At 38.3% G+C, this 18,539-nt stretch overlaps 1 protein-coding gene and 1 long non-coding RNA gene across 4 annotated transcripts; one reads left to right on the top strand and one right to left on the bottom strand.

Annotated features, from left to right (window-relative positions):
* Positions 1–1,048: 1,048 nt before the first annotated feature.
* Positions 1,049–18,491, bottom strand: LOC113642898 (TSC22 domain family protein 1-like). Of its 2 annotated transcripts, XM_027146674.2 has the most exons (3): positions 16,408–18,491; positions 5,053–5,104; positions 1,049–2,124 (listed from the first exon to the last, which is right to left on the bottom strand). In XM_027146674.2, exons 1-3 carry the CDS (start codon positions 18,489–18,491, stop codon positions 1,870–1,872), a joined length of 2,391 nt encoding a protein of 796 aa, XP_027002475.2. In that variant the 3' UTR covers positions 1,049–1,869. The 2 variants fall into 2 exon arrangements, with proteins under 2 accessions (XP_027002475.2, XP_047669474.1); XM_047813518.1 differs by lacking the exons at positions 1,049–2,124; positions 5,053–5,104 and adding an exon at positions 5,262–5,553.
* On the top strand, positions 2,370–10,476 carry LOC113642902. Of its 2 annotated transcripts, XR_007140560.1 has the most exons (6): positions 2,370–2,487; positions 8,449–8,556; positions 9,053–9,143; positions 9,230–9,439; positions 9,659–9,796; positions 9,939–10,476. It is a non-coding gene; the product is annotated as an uncharacterized LOC113642902 (long non-coding RNA). The 2 variants fall into 2 exon arrangements; XR_007140559.1 differs by lacking the exon at positions 2,370–2,487 and having other exon boundaries at positions 7,939–8,556.
* Positions 18,492–18,539: the final 48 nt, after the last annotated feature.

Genomic DNA, 18,539 nt, shown 5'->3' with positions numbered 1-18,539 from the left:
AGTTAAGGTCTGATGGGGTTCAGGAACTATAAGACCAACTCAAGATAATATTTAATATGATGCATTTATTTGCCTTTCTCTAAATTGTTTTTTAATTAAATTGAGACATTCTAAAAATCTTTGTCATCATAGACTTGTCTGTAAGCATTTGACTGAATAAACAGAGTTATTGTCATGAGACACATATGCACCCATTATATGAATGTGTCCACTCGAATTAAAAAAAAAAGTAAATATGAAACTAAATTAATATTTTGGACATTTATAAGGCTACCACATCATTCATCTCTAAGGAAAAGTGCACTGAGGACTCTTGGGACTATGGCAAAGGACTATGCAAAGATTGGGCAATAACCACTGAAAAGGAGCAGAAACAAGTTGAAAGCTCTTTCTCAGAACCAAAAAGTCTGAAAAATTTGATGTGCTTTACAACATCAATCTAATAATTGATATTTTTAATCAATACTGAAAACACAAAAAAAGATGACCACCTCCAGTCTATCTAATTTTAGCAGGTACAAATTAGCATTGAGCCATTGTACTGTTGGGAAATCACAACCGTGGCTTCTATCTGTAAACTTTGGTGAGCCTCTGGATAAAAAATTAAAAATCTTTCAAACACCAAGATCAGATGACAACCAACAAGCATATGAAGAATCACAGAAAGAGTTCTCATAGTAACCTGGTTCTCATTGGTCATATTTCCTACATTATTGTCCCCATTCCTATCCTTATAACACACACACAATAAAAGCTGTGCCCAAATATAAAACACTAAGTTTGGTTGATTATAATGATATAAACATCCTATAACAAAATTATTTATAGCCTTTTCAGTTTTACCTCCCACCTATTTTCATCAAAATAAGATCTGTTATCAGAATTTCGAACCTGTGGAAACAGAATACATTTTCATCAGTGTGCACTGCTTATTATAAGGATGGTAGCAAATACAGTGTGCTCAGTCAAGTCAAGTCAAGTCAAGTAGCTCCTTATTATAAGGTCTGAACTATGGTATATTCAGTCTGAACTTGATTTGTACAAAGTGTGACATTAACAACTCATTTTATTTCAATTTTCCTGCTACATATAACAGTCATTTTTACATGGAGAACATTTATTTTACAAACAAAATTAATTCAAAATGTTCACAAACTCTTAATGGACATCTAGTCTTAGGCTGGTAGCAGAAAAATACTAATATCCCTCAACTGAAATGCTCTGTATGCCTGCTTAAGACCAAATGAGTCACAGGTTTAAATGGGTTGAAATGACAAGAATAAAGTCTGAACACTGAGGCATAGCCATGAAATGCAGCCTTCATCTAGTCCGCATTAATATGCATTAGATTATAAATCAATTTCAGATTTATAAACGGGACGGGATATATTTCTTTTATTTTCTTAATTTTAATCATTGTAAAGTGCTTTCTCCTTTTTATTTTAAGAATGGAAACAAATATATAAGCATTGGTCAATAAAAGATGGACCATGTATAAATAACACCACAATTCACATTTACTGCTGAAATGAATAATACCAAGTAGACTTTTGTACATGCAGAGGTACAAGTCATTAAACCCAAATTCCAAAGATCTTTATCCTCCATGATTGGCATTTGTTACAGTCCACTTCAAGTCATTTTTCTCAGTATTGATTGTCTGAAGCAAATAAAGCTCTCTAGGGGTTGGCTCTCAGCAAGCTAGATCTATGTGCAAATGGCAAAAAGTTTAGAAGTATATCCTCAAGCCTCAGCAATGGCATTTAATAGTGCTGCCATCTTTAAAAGTGTTCACAGTATTGATTAACGTGTGTTAAGTTTTGCTGAGAGTATAGGGCAGTAGTCCTCCAGTACACTGTTAGTAGGTAGTTATACCGAAGGACCCAAACCCTGGGTCTGTGAGGTTGGTAGACCTTCCAGAGTTGCTGACTGAGTTGCAATGGTTGGGGAGGTGCTCTGTACCTGAGCCTGGAACTGACCTAGCTGCTCAGGACTAGCCAGGTTCTTCAGTAGGTTGTTTTCCTGCTCCAGCTGGAAATTTCTATCAATCAGATCTTTAATTTGTTCTTTTAGCACCTCTACTTCTTCACGTACGGCATACATCAGGTGGCTTTTCACCAAGTCCTAAAAATGAAGAGATAAACAGGGAGAAAGAGAAATTAGTTCAACACTGAGATAAGCCATTGTCAGCACTAGTTTGTGCCCGTTCATACAACACCAGAACTTTGTGCATTATGTATTTCAGCCCACATGTTTTCCCAAAATAATAATCTCTAGATAAACTGTCCTGTCACAATCCAGTCACATACAGATGATACCAGTGGAAGTGTTTAATTTTATTATTGTTATGCAGACGCTGTAAATGGTCATCCTGAAGCATGGAAATGTCAGTGTTGTGTTTGGCTTTGGAGATAAGGTGTTTGGAGATAAGGTACAAAAAGAAACCTCAAACTGGAACCTCTGATGGGACAACTGACAATTTTGTAGGTAAGCTTTTTTTTTAGGTTTAGCAATTTTGTAGGTAATGATTTTATTCCAAGGACTTTATATTAAAGATCATACAGTGAAAGATCATCTTTGCTGATGTTAAATCAAAAGGGACAAATGACAGACACAAACCTAAACACAGAATACATGAGTTATATACACTATCCATACACCAAATTGTGAAGATAAAAACCTGTCAGGTATTTTGGGCAGTAAGAGAACAGGCACGTCGTTATTGCATCAACAATCCAATCTCAGTTATTTTGAACAGATTAAAATCTGTAATAAACTGTGTTGTCCTACACATTGAAGTTTATTGTTTCAGACAAAATATTCCTGTTCCTGCACCAAACACAGACACCTATTTTGAATGTAAGGTAATCAGATGTGAAGGTTACAAGATTATTATCTTTCTATTTAACAGATTATTAGAACAGCATTTAAATGTAACAGAAAAGAGTAACAAAAGTGTGGGCAATCTAAATGGAATTAGCATCTGCTCTAAAAAAAGATGCTAATACTAACAAGTTGTAGTTTTTTCACACTGTAAACCTATGCATCATTTCTTTTCACACTCCTTGTCCTCCATTTTTCTGCTTTATACATTAATTACCTTTTGCTCTACTGTTTTCTTTTGCTATTTTTAATCATTTTGTATGTGAACACTCTTGTAAACTTTTTCCAGGGAAGACCAAGAGACTTGGATTTCCTTGTGCAGTGGTCTTTATTGTAGAGACATGATGAACGCGAGTCTTCAAGTCAGAGCGTACTGGCATGGGCGCTGCAGTTATCAAGTCTGACAAAGTTGTAATACATTGTAAATATACAGATTTTAGGGGGCAGTTCCATCAGATAGAGACAAAACACTCGGGTGACAATCAAAGAATGAAAGGATGCAACACACCAGATCCTGGAATTTCACCCGTCCTTAATCCCATTAACATAACAGTCAACCTAAACCTAACCCCTTCATTATCATAGGAATGAGTTCACCTTTAATGCTGAGCATTCCTTCTTGACTCAGACCTTGAATCAAATGGCCAACTTAAACAATAGGACAAATGTCACAGGAGTTAACTTGCCCCTTCCTTTCATATTAATGAGATATCGAAACCACAAGACTAATGTAAATTTAATAGTATACTTGAAATAAAACAATGTATTAAAATGATTCTCCCACAACACCAATAACCCATTTGAAAGTTGAGTCAAGTAAATTGGGATGGTTTTAGAAAAAAGCAAGGGGAAACAGTATTTATCCTGCATGAGGCCAGTGTGTTCCGCTTTTTAACTGTACCAGTTTAAATGAGTTTCGTGTTATTTCTTATCTCGTGAAATGTCCACATAAAACTTGTGTGTTTGAGTCCTGACGCACTCTTACAATACAATGGTTGTATAAGAAAACACAGTTCATCTTACACATTTTAACAGGGGATGGGAATCTGTTCAAATACCCGCTTCTTAGGCCAATCTTAAAAAAATATATATATTAATTAAATAAACAAACAAGGTACAAGCTATTGTACTGCATAGCTGTGGAAGGAGTTTTAAATGTTCACAATGTGTGATGGCCCTCCATCCACACCTTGACTGACCTGACTGTGTGGTATGGAGTATTGTCCTTCTGGAAAAAACAATCCTCAGAGTTGAGGAACATTGTCATAGCAGAATGAAGCAAGTTTTCTTCAGGAAAACCTTGTAAGCGGCTTGAATTATGCGCCCTCCACAAAGACGAATGTGTCCGATTCGAGCCATGCTGAAGCAACCTCAATCCTCTACCAAATTTCAGAGTGAATGCGAGACTCTTTCACTTGTAGGCCTCTTTATCTCTCTGTCTAACCATTAGACAACCATGTGTTGGGCACAGCTAAAAATGGGCACAGCTAAAAAAAAAACCCATGGTCTTTTGCAAACCTCAGCCTAGCGTTTCACTGCTTCTTTATTATTCTTTTTTTTTCCTAGCTTTGTATGACTTTAGCCTTGCTTCTAGGAGCCTGTTTCAACATGTCCTTGCAGTGCACTTCTCCCTAACTGCCGTTGGCCATTTATTTTGAGGGTCACTTGATGTCGTCCTACGGTTGTTGAGTGAGATTTAGATGAGTTGCCAGTCATCCCGGTCAGTGGAGATTCGTTTTTGCCGTCTGCCAGTCTGTACCTTTGTCGTCATCAGTGTCTGCAGCTTGACCTTTTTATTATGAAATTTCAATGTTAAGAATGGATGCAACCTGACACTCAATGTATCCCTCTTCCAGTAAAGCCAAAATTGCAGAACTTACTCACTCAACTCTTTTGTCATGGTCAATAGTTGATACAGAGAGGTTTGTTTGTTTTTAATAGGCTGGATTTTCAGTAGTGTCCAGCCTTCTTTGAATGGAGGGAGTTAATTAGAATGGGACATAATTTGGCATGTACTTTGTCTAGTGAAAATCAAGCCTCAAGCTGCCAAATAAATAAATACACCTGATTTTTTTTTATCAGGTTCTAAAAGCAATCATGGTGCTTAGTGAAAGGGAAAATATAAATTTTAACTATCATTAGAATAGGTTCATAAATAAAAATGCTTACCATTGCTTGCTCAATCTTGTTGTCAATGGCCACAACACTGGCACCTAAAGAGCTGTAGAGAGCCAGACAGACAAAGCGTTATGAAATTCATAAAACACGATAATTTATCTAATATATTCACATGATATAAATTAAAATAAAAAAGAATGAAAATTACAACTGAAAAAATAGCAATTAATGGCTAATTATGTGGCAAAGTATCAGCACTCTGATATGTTAGAAAATGAAATATTTCTAAAATATATAAATTATTCATCATAAGCCTATAGAGAGTGAGAGGCATCAAAGACATCTTTCACCCAAACCATGGACCCTGTACTAGTCTCCCATCTGAGAACCAATACATTAGTCTCCAGTCTTGAACCAGCCGAAAGGACGCCTTCTTTCTCTCAGCTGAATTCCTCAGAATGGCACAGATCCTAAACCCACAACCCCAGATCTTCTCTGCAGATGGACCAATACTGCATTCATTGTGTATTGTAAGTGGTCAATTGAAATGATCTAGAAGATATAATGATTTGGGAATTGAGAATGAGACTTGAGAATTTTGCATAAAGCCTTCAAGAACAACTGCCCAATGTGCTTTCATAACCCATAAAATTTTTATAAACCTGTATAGTCGGCTCTATAGTACTGACAGGTGTATCCTAAAAACCCCCCCCAAAAAACGTAGTGTATATTTACTAGACACAAACGTATTCATCCATTAATTAATTCATTCTTTTGATGCAGCCTAATGAGGCTACCTATGGTCAAATGACAGAGAGCTCCGCTTGGCCAAAAGTGTGGACAAGACAGACAAAAAATCCTAAAATGACAAACAGTACCTTAATTTGTGTAATCGCATATTATTGGCTACTGCTTGTGGGTAATCATTCTTTTTTCTTTTCTTTTTAGACAACCAGTTCAGTTTGATAGTTTGAGCTCAGGGATATTGAGAAGGGATATGAAGCACCAGAGTTTTACTGCCAGGGAAGAAAATGCAGTAATCTCATTGCTTATTTAATCAATTATTTCAGTGTCACTGTCAAACATATTTTTGTTGCATTTTATGGAAAAAGTAGTGTGAGACACTATGAAGATGGCCTGGCATTCAGACATGAAACAGGCACAGAATTCTGAGGGCACAGACACAGCAGCAAAGTGTGTGGAGGAGCTAATAACATCATTTTAAAATGTTCACTACTGTTTTCTTGTGCATTATCTTTAAAAGAGGCTATTTCCCAAACACAACCTCTGGATATGAAGCTGACCACGTGCACTCAATGACTTTAGTCAACCACAGCAAGACCTGTTCTGAGTGGAACTGTTAAACCACTCTATGGTCTTGGAAAATGTGCTGCAGATCTATTTCAGAGTCTCGGCAAGCTTCTTATAGCCTACGCCATCTTTATGTAGAGCAACAATTCTTTTTCTCTGTTCCTCAAAGAGTTCTTTGCCATGTTGCCAGAGTGATAACACCACATCTAACACACCTGTTCCCCGTTCACATGACACCGGGGAGAGAAAACGGCTAACTGGGCTCAATTTAGACATTTTCACTTAGAGGTTTATTCACAAAATGTAGTGAGCGTACAGCTTGTATAACAGTGTAAATTTGCTGTCCCCTCACTACACTCTAGCAAAGTGCCATTTCTTCAGTTTTGGCATATAAAAAGATATAATAAAATATTTACAAAAATGCGAGGGGTCTACTCACTACTAGTATACCTCTTTTCATAACCATGGTATTAGCATCCACTGTTATGCCACTGTTATGCCTCTGACACATTTTGTTTCTTCAAAGCCAGAGGCTGTAGCTTAATTAAGTTGAGGATTGTTTTCAGGACATTAGTCAATGGGTATTTATTAAATTTTAACTAATTTAAATTATAACAAAAGGGAGGTACTTATAATTGTACCATATCCCGGTAGAAAAAAAGATTTTATTACATAGTAAGTATTACATAGTAATTACATAGAATAGATACCCTTCTTACATCTTCTTTGCACCATTCTGTATATTATCTAGCAACTAATATTGTGTAAAAAGTTGCTATAATAAACCAGGCATAAACAATAATTTCACAGTTAAAGTCACAGAGATCACATTTTTTTTGCCCATTTCATGTGAAATTACTGATCGGAAGGTCGTGACTTCGAATCCCAGGGCCACCCTAGATAGCAACAGAGTTTGGGACTAGTCTGGCTTACATTTGGCACTTCTGGATTATTGCTGGCACAGTTATTTCACAGTCTAGTGCCAAACAGCATTAGGCTGAGCTCTAGTTGGACTAACCAAGAGAAACATTAAGAAAATTGTATCTGTTTGGCATACAAGATGCGTGTCACAGTAAAATGGTACATATTTATTTTATACATATTCATAAAGTTCATTTTGTCAAAAAGTATAAAATACTGAAAGTGTTTTTTAAAGTTAAAAATTCCAATAGCAGAAACTTTCATAAAAATTGACTTAAAAAATAAAAATACAAAGAAACTAAAGGTTCAATCTGTAGCATCCTACAAGACAGTTCTATGACTGAATGGGACTTGTCCTTTTAATAGCCTTTTATGTACTATTGAGTTTTTAATAAGACAGATTTAAGACTGTCTGAAATTAACATGAACAACTTTAGTGTAAACAACTACTACATTTTTTAATAAACTGTGCCTGTTGTATTTCTGTTTTGTTATTTGATTAGATATCTTCCATGCACATTCTGCTGCATTAAATAACATGATGGATAACATTTTCCAAACCACGACGTCACTTGGATGAATGTCTAACCTTTCCAGCCTTAAAGATAACTTTTAAAAATGTAAACATTTGGACAACCAATAAATAAGCCAAATGAATGCTTTTTTCACAAGTTTTCACAATTCCACAATATTGGACATTAACATCTTGGGAATAGTAGTTTACTTGTATATTCGGCATTAAACCAGCTTTTCCCCATCCACATCACGCTTACTTGATTTCATTTTTAGTTTTAGCTTTTATTATTACTAATTATTCCGCAGGGCATAATGGAAAATATTCAGGCTTATAGTGAGCGAAATAACATGCAAAAAAGGCTATTAAAAGAGTAAATAAGATGTGGGAATCTTTGGAGAAAAGACTTAATTTTCAGACTGAAAACAGGCCAACCCAAAATAGTGTTTAAGTAAGTTCTAGTGTTGCAAGATTTGGGATTGATTATGCTTTTGAAGGTGACGAGGAGGTTTCAAGTGAGAATTTTAGTGATGACGGCACTGGACATTTTTAAAGTAATGAAAATACGAAGGTGAGAGAATTCAGAGGGCAACTAAGTGTTTTAAGCAATGCCAGGAGTCTTGGTCTGCATATAAAGTTAAAATTATTTATACTGCAAGTAAACTTTTGGATAGTTTTTAATTCTGAATTCTGTTTTTCAGAGATAATTATAGTGAAGCACAGCGGAAGCTGCCTCTTGCAGAACAGCAGACTGATCTTCAGTCAGAGGCTGAGCCTGATACCCTGACGCCACCAAAATGGAAAATAAAGTAAGATTGTGTGTATTATGTAAAATTCTTTAACACTAACCTCTCTAACATGTTCTTTTATCATTGTGCAGTTTAATAAATTATGGGGATATTTTCCTGAATACTGTAGTATCTTCACATGAACATGCCACCCTAGGAGAGAATTTGCCTCAAGCTCCACAAATACAGCCACTATCCAAAATAGTTTATTCGGCTTCTAATGAACTTCAAGCAAGTCCTCTATTGCAAAGGATAAACCCCACTGTATGGCATAAACATCCTCAGGTTTAACACAGACCACTGAAAAGTCACAATCATCCTCATGAGAGAGAGGTCCCGTCTCTGTGTGGCATAAAAAACTCTTTGATTATCATTACACCAAGTGATTAACTTGCCTGAGCCAACTCTGCCACCTCACCAGACCTCACAACAGCCATTACAAGCAAGAAGTTCTGCAAGTATCAATAAATGCAGAGCTTCACAGTGAAATGACATGCAAAATGACTTATCTTTACAGTCTCTTGAGCACGCAGCACAGTCAATGTGGAGTCATAAAACAGCCAAACCTCAAAGAAAATGCCTCCCAAGCTGTGACCCATTTAGAAGATGTAAGATTTATTTTTTGTTTCTTTTATATTGTCTGTTGGTGTGAGGCTAATTTCATAGCATGTGATTGGTGTTTTTGATGTTTCAGCAATTCTCCATAACATAATAAGCAAACAAGAATTTTTTATGGGACAGCAGGGAAACCTTATGAGGATGGTACAAGATCTAAAGGCACACAATGTTTGTGAGCTCACAGAGTCTGAACATTTAACTCCAAAAACATTTCCAACTGAAGACTTAAGGTCATTAATCTCTGGAATATGACCTTCGATCCTGTCAAGATATAAGACAAAAAGTGGTAGGTAACAGTGTGAGTTATGCATAGTTGCTTACTCTTATCATTTAGAGGTCTGGTTATAATTACTGTTCAGTGTGTGTTCAGTCTAAAACAAAAGATCTAACAGATGATTAAACTATTTGGATGTATTTAATGATTTGTTAAGTCTATAAGTGTTGTATACAAAAGCATAGTAGCGCTTTGGCTTAATAGTGACAGCATGCTTAAAAATTATTTCAGGTACTTGATTGCTGGGTGGAGTGGATGTGTAGGATACGGTCTGGCGAACTATGAGACAGGTCATCGTAAATGACTTGGCCAAAGGTGTAGATGGGAAAACACCGTTCCAAACTTTAGAACTTCAAAACATTGTGATTGGTAAGTGTATTTTTATCGTCTTTTTAGAACTTTTCTCCATCATGTTGAAATCATTAGTTCTTTGACAAGTGGCATCTCGTAAAGTAGGTGCTTTATGTCTCTCATTTTAAATAAATGGATTTATTGTATGCTCCTATTCTAGAGACTGTAAGAAGAAATCCTGTTTGTGCACAGACAACTGAGATGGAGGTTGAAAAATGTATTAAAGGTGGTTTCATCTTGCTGGTGACCTTGAGGGTGACAGAAAAAGAACACATTTAACAAAATAATTTATTGCTTGGTATCTAGTCTTTGGTATTTTGACTATTTGTTAGTTAAAGCCCTTAACCCTCAATTGCTCAGCTATATAAATGAGCTAAATGTAATCGCTCTGGATGAGGGCATCTACCAAATGCTGTAAATGTAAAAAATCTATAGATTCTATTTTTGGTTTGCATCATGGCTATTTCAATGGTTGTAATCATTTTTTTCTTTTCTTTTTCTTTACCTGACTGAACATAATTGAGGTCATCTTGACAGTATACCAGTGGTTTCTTTCTTTTACATGACATTCCAAATTGTTGTATTGTCCGTGTCTAATGCTTGAGCAATAGCTATAATTGAATTTCCTATTATAGCTTCAAAATGGCAGTCAATGCTATGAATTGTTTACTGTCAATCTAATGAGATACATCAGTGTAACCACCAAAAAATACTGTCAGTTACATGTTCCAATGATTTTGCTCACTTGAAAAATGTGTGGGCTCAAACAAAAGATATAATGTGCTAAGATGTCTAGATGTGAACAACAGAAAATAAAATTAAGATCGATCATATTAACGTTTCAGGTATAGTGGCTCGACACTCTCCTTTTCGGTGCTTTTTAAGTGTGTACTTTTTCCAGCAGCAGGAATCCCATATACAGTCGACAAGACCTTCTAATTCTGAGAACACAGTATAATCAGGCTGTCATGAGTGAATTTCTTCATAAGAACAACATACCAGACAAGATAGCCAGAACACAAGGGTCTTCCTGGATCAGGCCACAAAGCACTTTGTAAAAAAGAAACAAAGACTCTGGTAAGAATCAAGGTGGGGTGTGTGTCTTTACACTAATAACAGCTGGTGCAACCACATCAAAATCAGAGACACACATTGTTCTAATTTGGAGTGCATGACTGTTAAACGCAGGCTGTTTTAACTTCCGTTTGCTTATACCATTCATATAGTTACAGCTGTTTACATCCCATGGGATGCTAACACTGGCATAGCAATAGCCCAGTGCTATTAATCCCGAAGCAGAACAACCATCCAGAAGCAGCCAGTTTCATAGCTAGAGACTTTATTTATGTGAATTTAAAGGCAGTTTTCCCAAAATTTGAACTGCACATGTGCCACTCGAGGGACAAAGCCTAATCAAAATATCAAGAGCAGTTTTAGAACAATAAAAGTACCACTAGTCCAGTCAAACCAAGCTTCCTCACAGATGCAGGACTGTTTTGAGAGGACAGACTGGGACATTTTCATAGACAAAGGCGTGGAGGTGTATACATCAACACTGCTCTGCTACATAAAAAACAACAATGTCACTGTGGACAAACAAATCTGGTTCTACCCCAAGCAGAAGCCCTGGAGGACAAAGGACTTCAGGTCAATCACATCACGCACAAACCGTCTCAGGAACAGTTTCTATCCCAAAGTCATTAAGGAACTGAACAACAAAATGTCAAATAAATGTTAAATCTATACGTCCTGACTCTAAAATGTTTTAGTGTATAGCAAAATAACAAAGGAACTGGCCTTGCCATTGCAGTATTTCCTGATGACATTGCACATCCTTACAATGGCACCTATCAAGGAGTGGGATATATGAAATGAGCTTCATGATGGCTTGGGTGTGGGACTTAGGTATTCTTTAACTGCTTCCACTGTATTATCTTGCAGCTCCAGAGGACATGATTTACATGGTTTAGCCATGAGCCTGGCCTTCTGGAGCTCACACAGGAACACCTTAAGTTAGGCCAACCATGTGGTGTAATGGAATAGTACTTTATAATTGGAATATGGAATGAAATAATACTTTATGGCTGTGGGCACCACACAGTGCTGATGGGGTCTCATGACAACATCCAAAAGACTCTAAAAGGTGGCTAGAGCCTTTCATCATAGACTATGTCATCAGTTCACCGGGTGTTAATCCTTAGCACATATTTTGTACTAACCACTGCATACCATTTTAGAGATGCCCCGTTGTCTGGCTATCAAAATTTTACCTTTTTCAAAATCACTGGCCATATACTTATGCCACTGTAATGAGATAATCAATGTTATTTATTTGACCAGTCAATGAATTTAAAGTTACATGTTACAGTTGCTGTGCATGAAGGAGGAACCACATCCAACAAGATTAAATGTCAACACAAGAGGAAGCTGTCTGAAAGAGATGTCTGGATACTTACCTGGATTGCAGACCTAGTTTGTTTTTTTATGACCCACCATGCCTACTTCATTCAAAAAGTGCAGGCTATCTGGAAGTACATCAAATAGTAAAGGCAAACCACAAAGTTCGCAGATGATATGAGCATGGTGAACATTTCAACAGCTAACAGCCTGGTGTAGAGCAACAACCTGACTCTGAACATCGGCGAAACGAAAAAGATGGTAGTTGATCGTCAATAGCACAGATCGTCAATAGCACTAAATTCCTTGGTGTTCATGTAGCGGAGAACTTCACCTGGTCACTCAACACCAGCTCCAGCACCAAGAAAGTCCAGAAGCATCTCTACTTCCTATGGGCTAAGAAAAGCACATCATCCACCAAAACTCCTGACCACGTTTCACAGGTGAACCATCGAGAAAATCCTGAGCAGATACATCACTGTCTGGTTTGGGGCTTGCACCGACTCGGATCGCAAGAACCTACAGCGGATAGTCAGGACAGCTGAGAAGATCATCAAAGTCTTTCTTTCCTCCATCACAGACATTTATACACACCATTCACACACTGCATTCACAAATCAGACAGCATTGTCGATTACCCCACACACCCCTCACACACACTCTTCACCCCACACACACACACTTCACCCTCCTGCCATTTTGGTCCCTCACAACCAACTTCCCGCAAGCCATCAGACTCCTCAACAACCAAAACTTCACTGTACTGAAAATACACTCAACCGTGTGTGCTTTCAACTGTGTGAACACACACACACACACACACACACACACACACACTTAACTGTGTGAACTGACCTGTACTGTACCAAATTCAAAAGCACACCCAAACTCTCATTCAGTATACATCCTTGTCTACAGCACCATTCATATTAATCTGTTTTTCTGCTGTTTTTGCACATGCTGTCTTGCTCTTACATTTCAATATCCTATATTTATGCACAGTATACTGTATAAGGTATTATACAGTATGCACACTGGTCCATGCTGTTTGGGTAGTGACCTGTAGTGTTTTGTTTTGTCTGTTTGCACACAATGCACTTTAATTCCTTAGCTCTGTGGTGTTTCATGTAGCACCAAAGCGGCATTAATCTTGGGTTGTGGACAATGTAAAACGTAGTGCACTCTGATGACTCCAGGTCAATCACATCACACGATTCCAACCTCTGGGACAGTTGCAGTGAGGAGAAGCCCCAAAGAAGCCTAGCACCTGGACTACTGTGTACTCAGAAGGAAGCAGAGGTGTGGATCAATTTAGGATGTGCTACCATGTCATTCCCTAGGCCTACAATAATACTTGTGCGAGAAGCATGTCACTACTAAGGAATAACAAACAATTCTAGAGGAGCAGGTGCAGACAATAGTTCAAACATTGTACACTAAACAGTTATCAGGAAGATAATGCACCAATACACACAGCAAGACTGGTGACAGAACAGTTTGAAAGTAACTTGAAAGTAAAGTTAAACATCTCTCTAACCTGCACAGCCTCCTGCTCTGAATATTACAGATCCACTTTAGGGGTGTATTAAAGGAGCAATTCAGAATGTGTATTAAACATGTTCCATTCTCCACATTGTGACTTTGCCACTGTATTCATTATGAAGATCTATACAGCTATTTATTAAATGCAAGGATCTAATAGGCCATTCATGTTACAGCAGTGCAATACTTACAAAACCCTGCCAACTCGCAGATTTGGTTAAGTTAACTAAACTCAAACAAGTTAAGCTTTAAGGCAGATAGGTTACAACACCCAAAGTCCGGTTGCAGGAACCGAAAGCTGAGGGTGAAGTGGGCACTAAAACTGGACAGAAAAAGACTGGAAACACATATTGAGCTGATGAATATATTTTTCTGCTAAGACACAAAGACAGTAGGGTTAGACATAAGTGCCAACAGCATGAACAACATCCCTTCATGGCCACAAATTACCCACCTTGACTTAATCTCAAACTGGTTCCTCACTGAAAGACAGTGAGTTCAGTTCTTCAGTAACAGTCCAGATCACTGGCTCTGATTTCGGTAGAACATCTTTTAGATGTGGCAGAGCGGGACATTCATAAAAAATCTGCAAACATATTGCAATGCAATTATGTCAGCACGGACAAGAATCTCAAAGGAATCCAAGCCACAAAGAACTGTGGCTGTTTTGAGAGCAAGAGGAGACCCTACCCAGTATTATAATAGTGTTCCTAATAGTACACATGCACACATAGTCCACTTTAAAGCATGGTTACATTATAAAACTATATCCCAAGCCTTGAAAATCTCATAGAGCACTGAACCATCCATCATCCGATAATGGAAAGATGGGTTGGTTTGAGCATTTCATAAACTTCTGGAATGTTTGCACACAACAGTCTCTGCTAGGAACACACATGCAAAAAACAAAGCAGTGACTTTTCTGCTGGAAATGCCTTGGTGATAAGATAGGTCAGAAAAAACGGGCAGATTGGTGAGTTTGTGCACATAAAGCCTCAAATCATTGTTCTTTGTGGACAAAAGTGGAAACTGATCTTCTGTCCCAACAGTAGACTTCCCAACTTCTGTAGCCCATCTGTCTCAACATTTTATGTGTTGTGTTTTTCAAAATGTTTTCTGCTCAGTACAAATGTAATGAGTGCTTATTTAAGTTGCTGTGGACTTCATTTCAACTCAATACAGTGTGGTCAGTCTCCTCTGATCCTTCTCACCAAAAAGGTGTTTCAGCCTGAGATGCACTATTCAGAGGAGGCTTTTTGTCTTTTGCACTTCTGAGTAAACTCTAAAGTTGTGTTTAAGATTCCCATGAGATCAGCAGGTTCTGAAATATTTTAAGTAGCCCAATTGGCATCAACCCTAACAATAACAGACACTTAGTGTCTTAATAAGTATTTCCTAAATATTAACATTCATAAGACATTCTTATGCACATATATTTATAAGACATGACCAATACTTACTAGTAGGAATAACATTTAAATCAGAACAAGAAGGCAAGTGATATCAGCATCAGAGCCCCCGGCTGTCTCAAGTAGGGCGCAAACATTGTTTATATGCAGCTGAAAATTGAACGACATTTACAGAGTAATTTTAATGACGTCTGCACTACTAACTGTACTTAGATTTAAGGAACTGCATCACCAGACACTTGCAGAACAGTGCTCATATTGGTCGTCCTGCATCAGTATAAAACCTGTTTGTGTTTCCGTTAAATAAAAGCAAAAAACGAAACAAACAACAGCTCTGCAATGACGGTGTGATTAAACTAAAAGACATGCAAGGCAATGAATGAAGTCCTAGTATGGTCCCAACATGGGAAACAATCAATCACTAACTCCCTGCATAAAAAGAAAAGAGATTATTTTCTATTCATTCAACAAGGGCCATGTGCCCAGGAGACCAGATAATGTTCAGTGAGTCATATTATGTAAATGAACAGCCCGTGAATGGAAAAGAAGTGATGCTATATTTAGAAGCACATTATTAACTCAAGCAAGTCTACACAGCATTTTAGTCAAATGCAAATGTCTGTTGCCCAGACAAAATTATAGATTACTGCTATACAGACCAAAAAAATAGGAGACTCATTTTTGGCAAAACAATCCTACATCTTACAACACTAATACTTTCAGTCCTAAAGTAAAAGCACAAATTAGCACGTGGTGTTTGTTTCTCTGTGAGCAATAGTTAGAAGAAAATTTGTTTTAGTTTCTGTGGCTGACTTTTCACTAAAGTCAGAGGTGAATCGTGTGTGTGTGGGGAGTGAGCTATTAATTGACGCGTGTCAATTAAGGCAAATGTTCTTTATATGCTGTTATGTGTCTTTTATTGGAAAAAGCATATCATACAGTCACCATAGTTCCATTGTTCATTCCTCCACAGTTCATGTCCACGCCAATCCTGAACATATCACATGTGTAGCTAAACAACTAACAAATTTCCAAAACGATGAAGGTATAGGCTCGAACACAATACATCTCACATATCCTTCTAAAGATCCAATTCGCGCTCATATTTCACGGTCAAAAAGCTGTGAGCTTCCCCCGTACACACAAAAAACACTACCTCTATCCCAGGTGCACTCATTATATTCATTAAGAGAGATTGCCCCCTACTGGTTTAACATGGTACGTTCCTATACGGCTTCTACAGTTTCATTATCATATATTTGAGGTGAGAATAACTCTTACCTGTCTTCATCTGTGCCCAAACTGGCATCTCCACTGGCACTACCCTTCTGTCCAAAACTGACACTTGCTTCAGAGTCATACTGTGAAAATAGGGACTGGTGGAAAAGTAGACGGCTGGCATCTTCAAGCTGTGAGGTGATCAGAGGTGCTACACTACCATAAGGGTCTCTTGCTGGAAGAATCTGGGAGGACTGGCCTCCAGAGTGATCGCCAGCAAGACCTTCATGCAGAAGGTATGTTGGAATGGCTGGTTGAATATTGCTCTGAAGAGAAGAGGAAAATATACTAGGAGTAGTCTGGCCTGTATTCAAGGACACTGATTGGGGTGGCTGATTAGCAGTAGCCTGCTGTTCTGGAGGCATTTGTGGTTGATATTGCTGGACCTGATTTACTGTGCTTCCTTTTGCCAACACCTTCTGTGGAAATGGAACTTGGGGCTTTGGAGATACAGACTGTGGGACAGGTATTGTGGGGGTCCCAGCTGGATGGCTAGGTGCTGCAGTAGCCCTAAGCCTTATACAGCTCTGAATTGTCAGCATCTGATGAGACTGAGAAGGGGCCTGGGTGCTATTTGAAATCTGTGCATAATCTACTGCCTGTAAATCCTGGCTCATGAGCCTAGAAAATTGATTTATAGGGTAGCCACCCATTAACTTTTCAGAAAGGCCTTCTACATTATATGGGATCTGTTGTTGGGCCATGGGAGGGGAAGGCTGACTCTCAGTTGATAATAGACTTGGGACTGAAATAAATTGTGGGTTGTTACAGGATGCTAAAGGTGGTGAAGTAAGAGTGTTTATTCCAGTATCTTGGGAATGCGTGTGAAGTTGAGAAGTTTTTTGAGAAAGACTTGGGTGAAGAACAGAGACAGCAGGGGGAACACAGTTCTGTTGGGTAAGCTGCATTCCATGATCTCCTAAAACACTCAGTGTGTTACAAGAGGATGCTTCAATTGTACCATCACTCTCAGGATAGATACAATTATCCACAGTTCGATAGCTAGAGGCTGCATCTGCAAATGGAGCTGCAGCAGCACCTTCTTTCTCATAATACTCTGTGCACATCCATCGTCCCTTTCGGGTGGGCTCTGAGCTGGAGTCCAGCTTTACCAGTCTGAAACGGGAGGCAATGGCTGTGGAAGACTGAATTTGAGTAGTCCCGGGTGCAGTGAAATTCTGCATAGCAGTTACTGTAATTCCTGTTGTGCCAAGGAGTCCTCCCTCAATAGCATTTGACCTAATCACACCCCCTGGCATCCCTGCTCCACTGGAACCAGTTGCAGAACCTGATGCTGAAATTGAGATCTGGTTCACATTTACAGTGGCACAAACATCAACAACAGCACCTTGGACTGAAGCTAATCTTTGGGTTCTACTCTGGGTAGCAGCAACAGACTGCACAGTGGTGCCTAACGATAGAGCACTGCTATTAAGTGATGAAGAGTACATGGTTAGCCCTTGAAATGGTTGTTGTGGTGTAGGTATAGAGGTCAACCCATGGTCCTTATGGTGATAAACAGTCCCATTCAACATACATCCTGGCTGAACAGAGTGCAGGTGAGGATTCCCTAGTTCATTGGGTAATATATCTCCAGGGGTCTCTCTTCCATGTAGACCATTTAGTGTTTCTTCTGAAAAACTTCTCTCACGAATTCCTGTGACTGTAAAAATGTCAGAAGAGGACAGATCCTCAGTATGGGACTCATCCATATCATCATAGCCTCCTGTATCATCTGCTATACTGTTGTTATTGTTAGCACTAACCTGTGCTGGCAAAACACTTGTAATCTGGAAGCCACTTTTCTTTTTTCCTTGTGCCCCAGCACTTTGGAGAGATTGAGACTGGATGTGTAAATTCAGGCAGGTTGATGTTGATAAGGATGATCCAGCAGGGGGTGCATGATGAATTAATATTGACGACTCGTGGTCATCAGTCAAAATGGCATTGCAGTTCATGTTGACTGCATTCAGAGAGGCAGACATGTCACCATTTCCAGTATTACTGCCTCTACGACTGGTAAAAATCGATGCGTGTGCAACTTTCTTGGTTCCGGGAGAATCCCCGGTTAATTCAGAATGATGCATTTCATAAAACTGTGCCTTCACTAAATAGCGAGAGGGAAACGTTTTTGT

Source organism: Tachysurus fulvidraco, chromosome 5 (genome assembly GCF_022655615.1).
Source record: "Tachysurus fulvidraco isolate hzauxx_2018 chromosome 5, HZAU_PFXX_2.0, whole genome shotgun sequence".
NCBI lineage: Eukaryota > Metazoa > Chordata > Actinopteri > Siluriformes > Bagridae > Tachysurus > Tachysurus fulvidraco.
Note: the sequence above shows the minus strand (reverse complement) of the source record. Positions and strands in the feature narration are given on the sequence as shown.

Excerpts from the sequence above, each read along its gene's own strand:
- LOC113642898 (XM_027146674.2), bottom strand. The coding sequence starts at position 18,491 with ATGCATCATTCTGAATTAACCGGGGATTCTCCCGGAACCAAGAAAGTT. Across the intron at positions 5,105-16,407 it reads TTGGGCACAGATGAAGACAG|CTCTTTAGGTGCCAGTGTTG; the intron begins GTAAGAGTTATT and ends GGCTCTCTACAG. Across the intron at positions 2,125-5,052 it reads ACAAGATTGAGCAAGCAATG|GACTTGGTGAAAAGCCACCT; the intron begins GTAAGCATTTTT and ends CTTCATTTTTAG.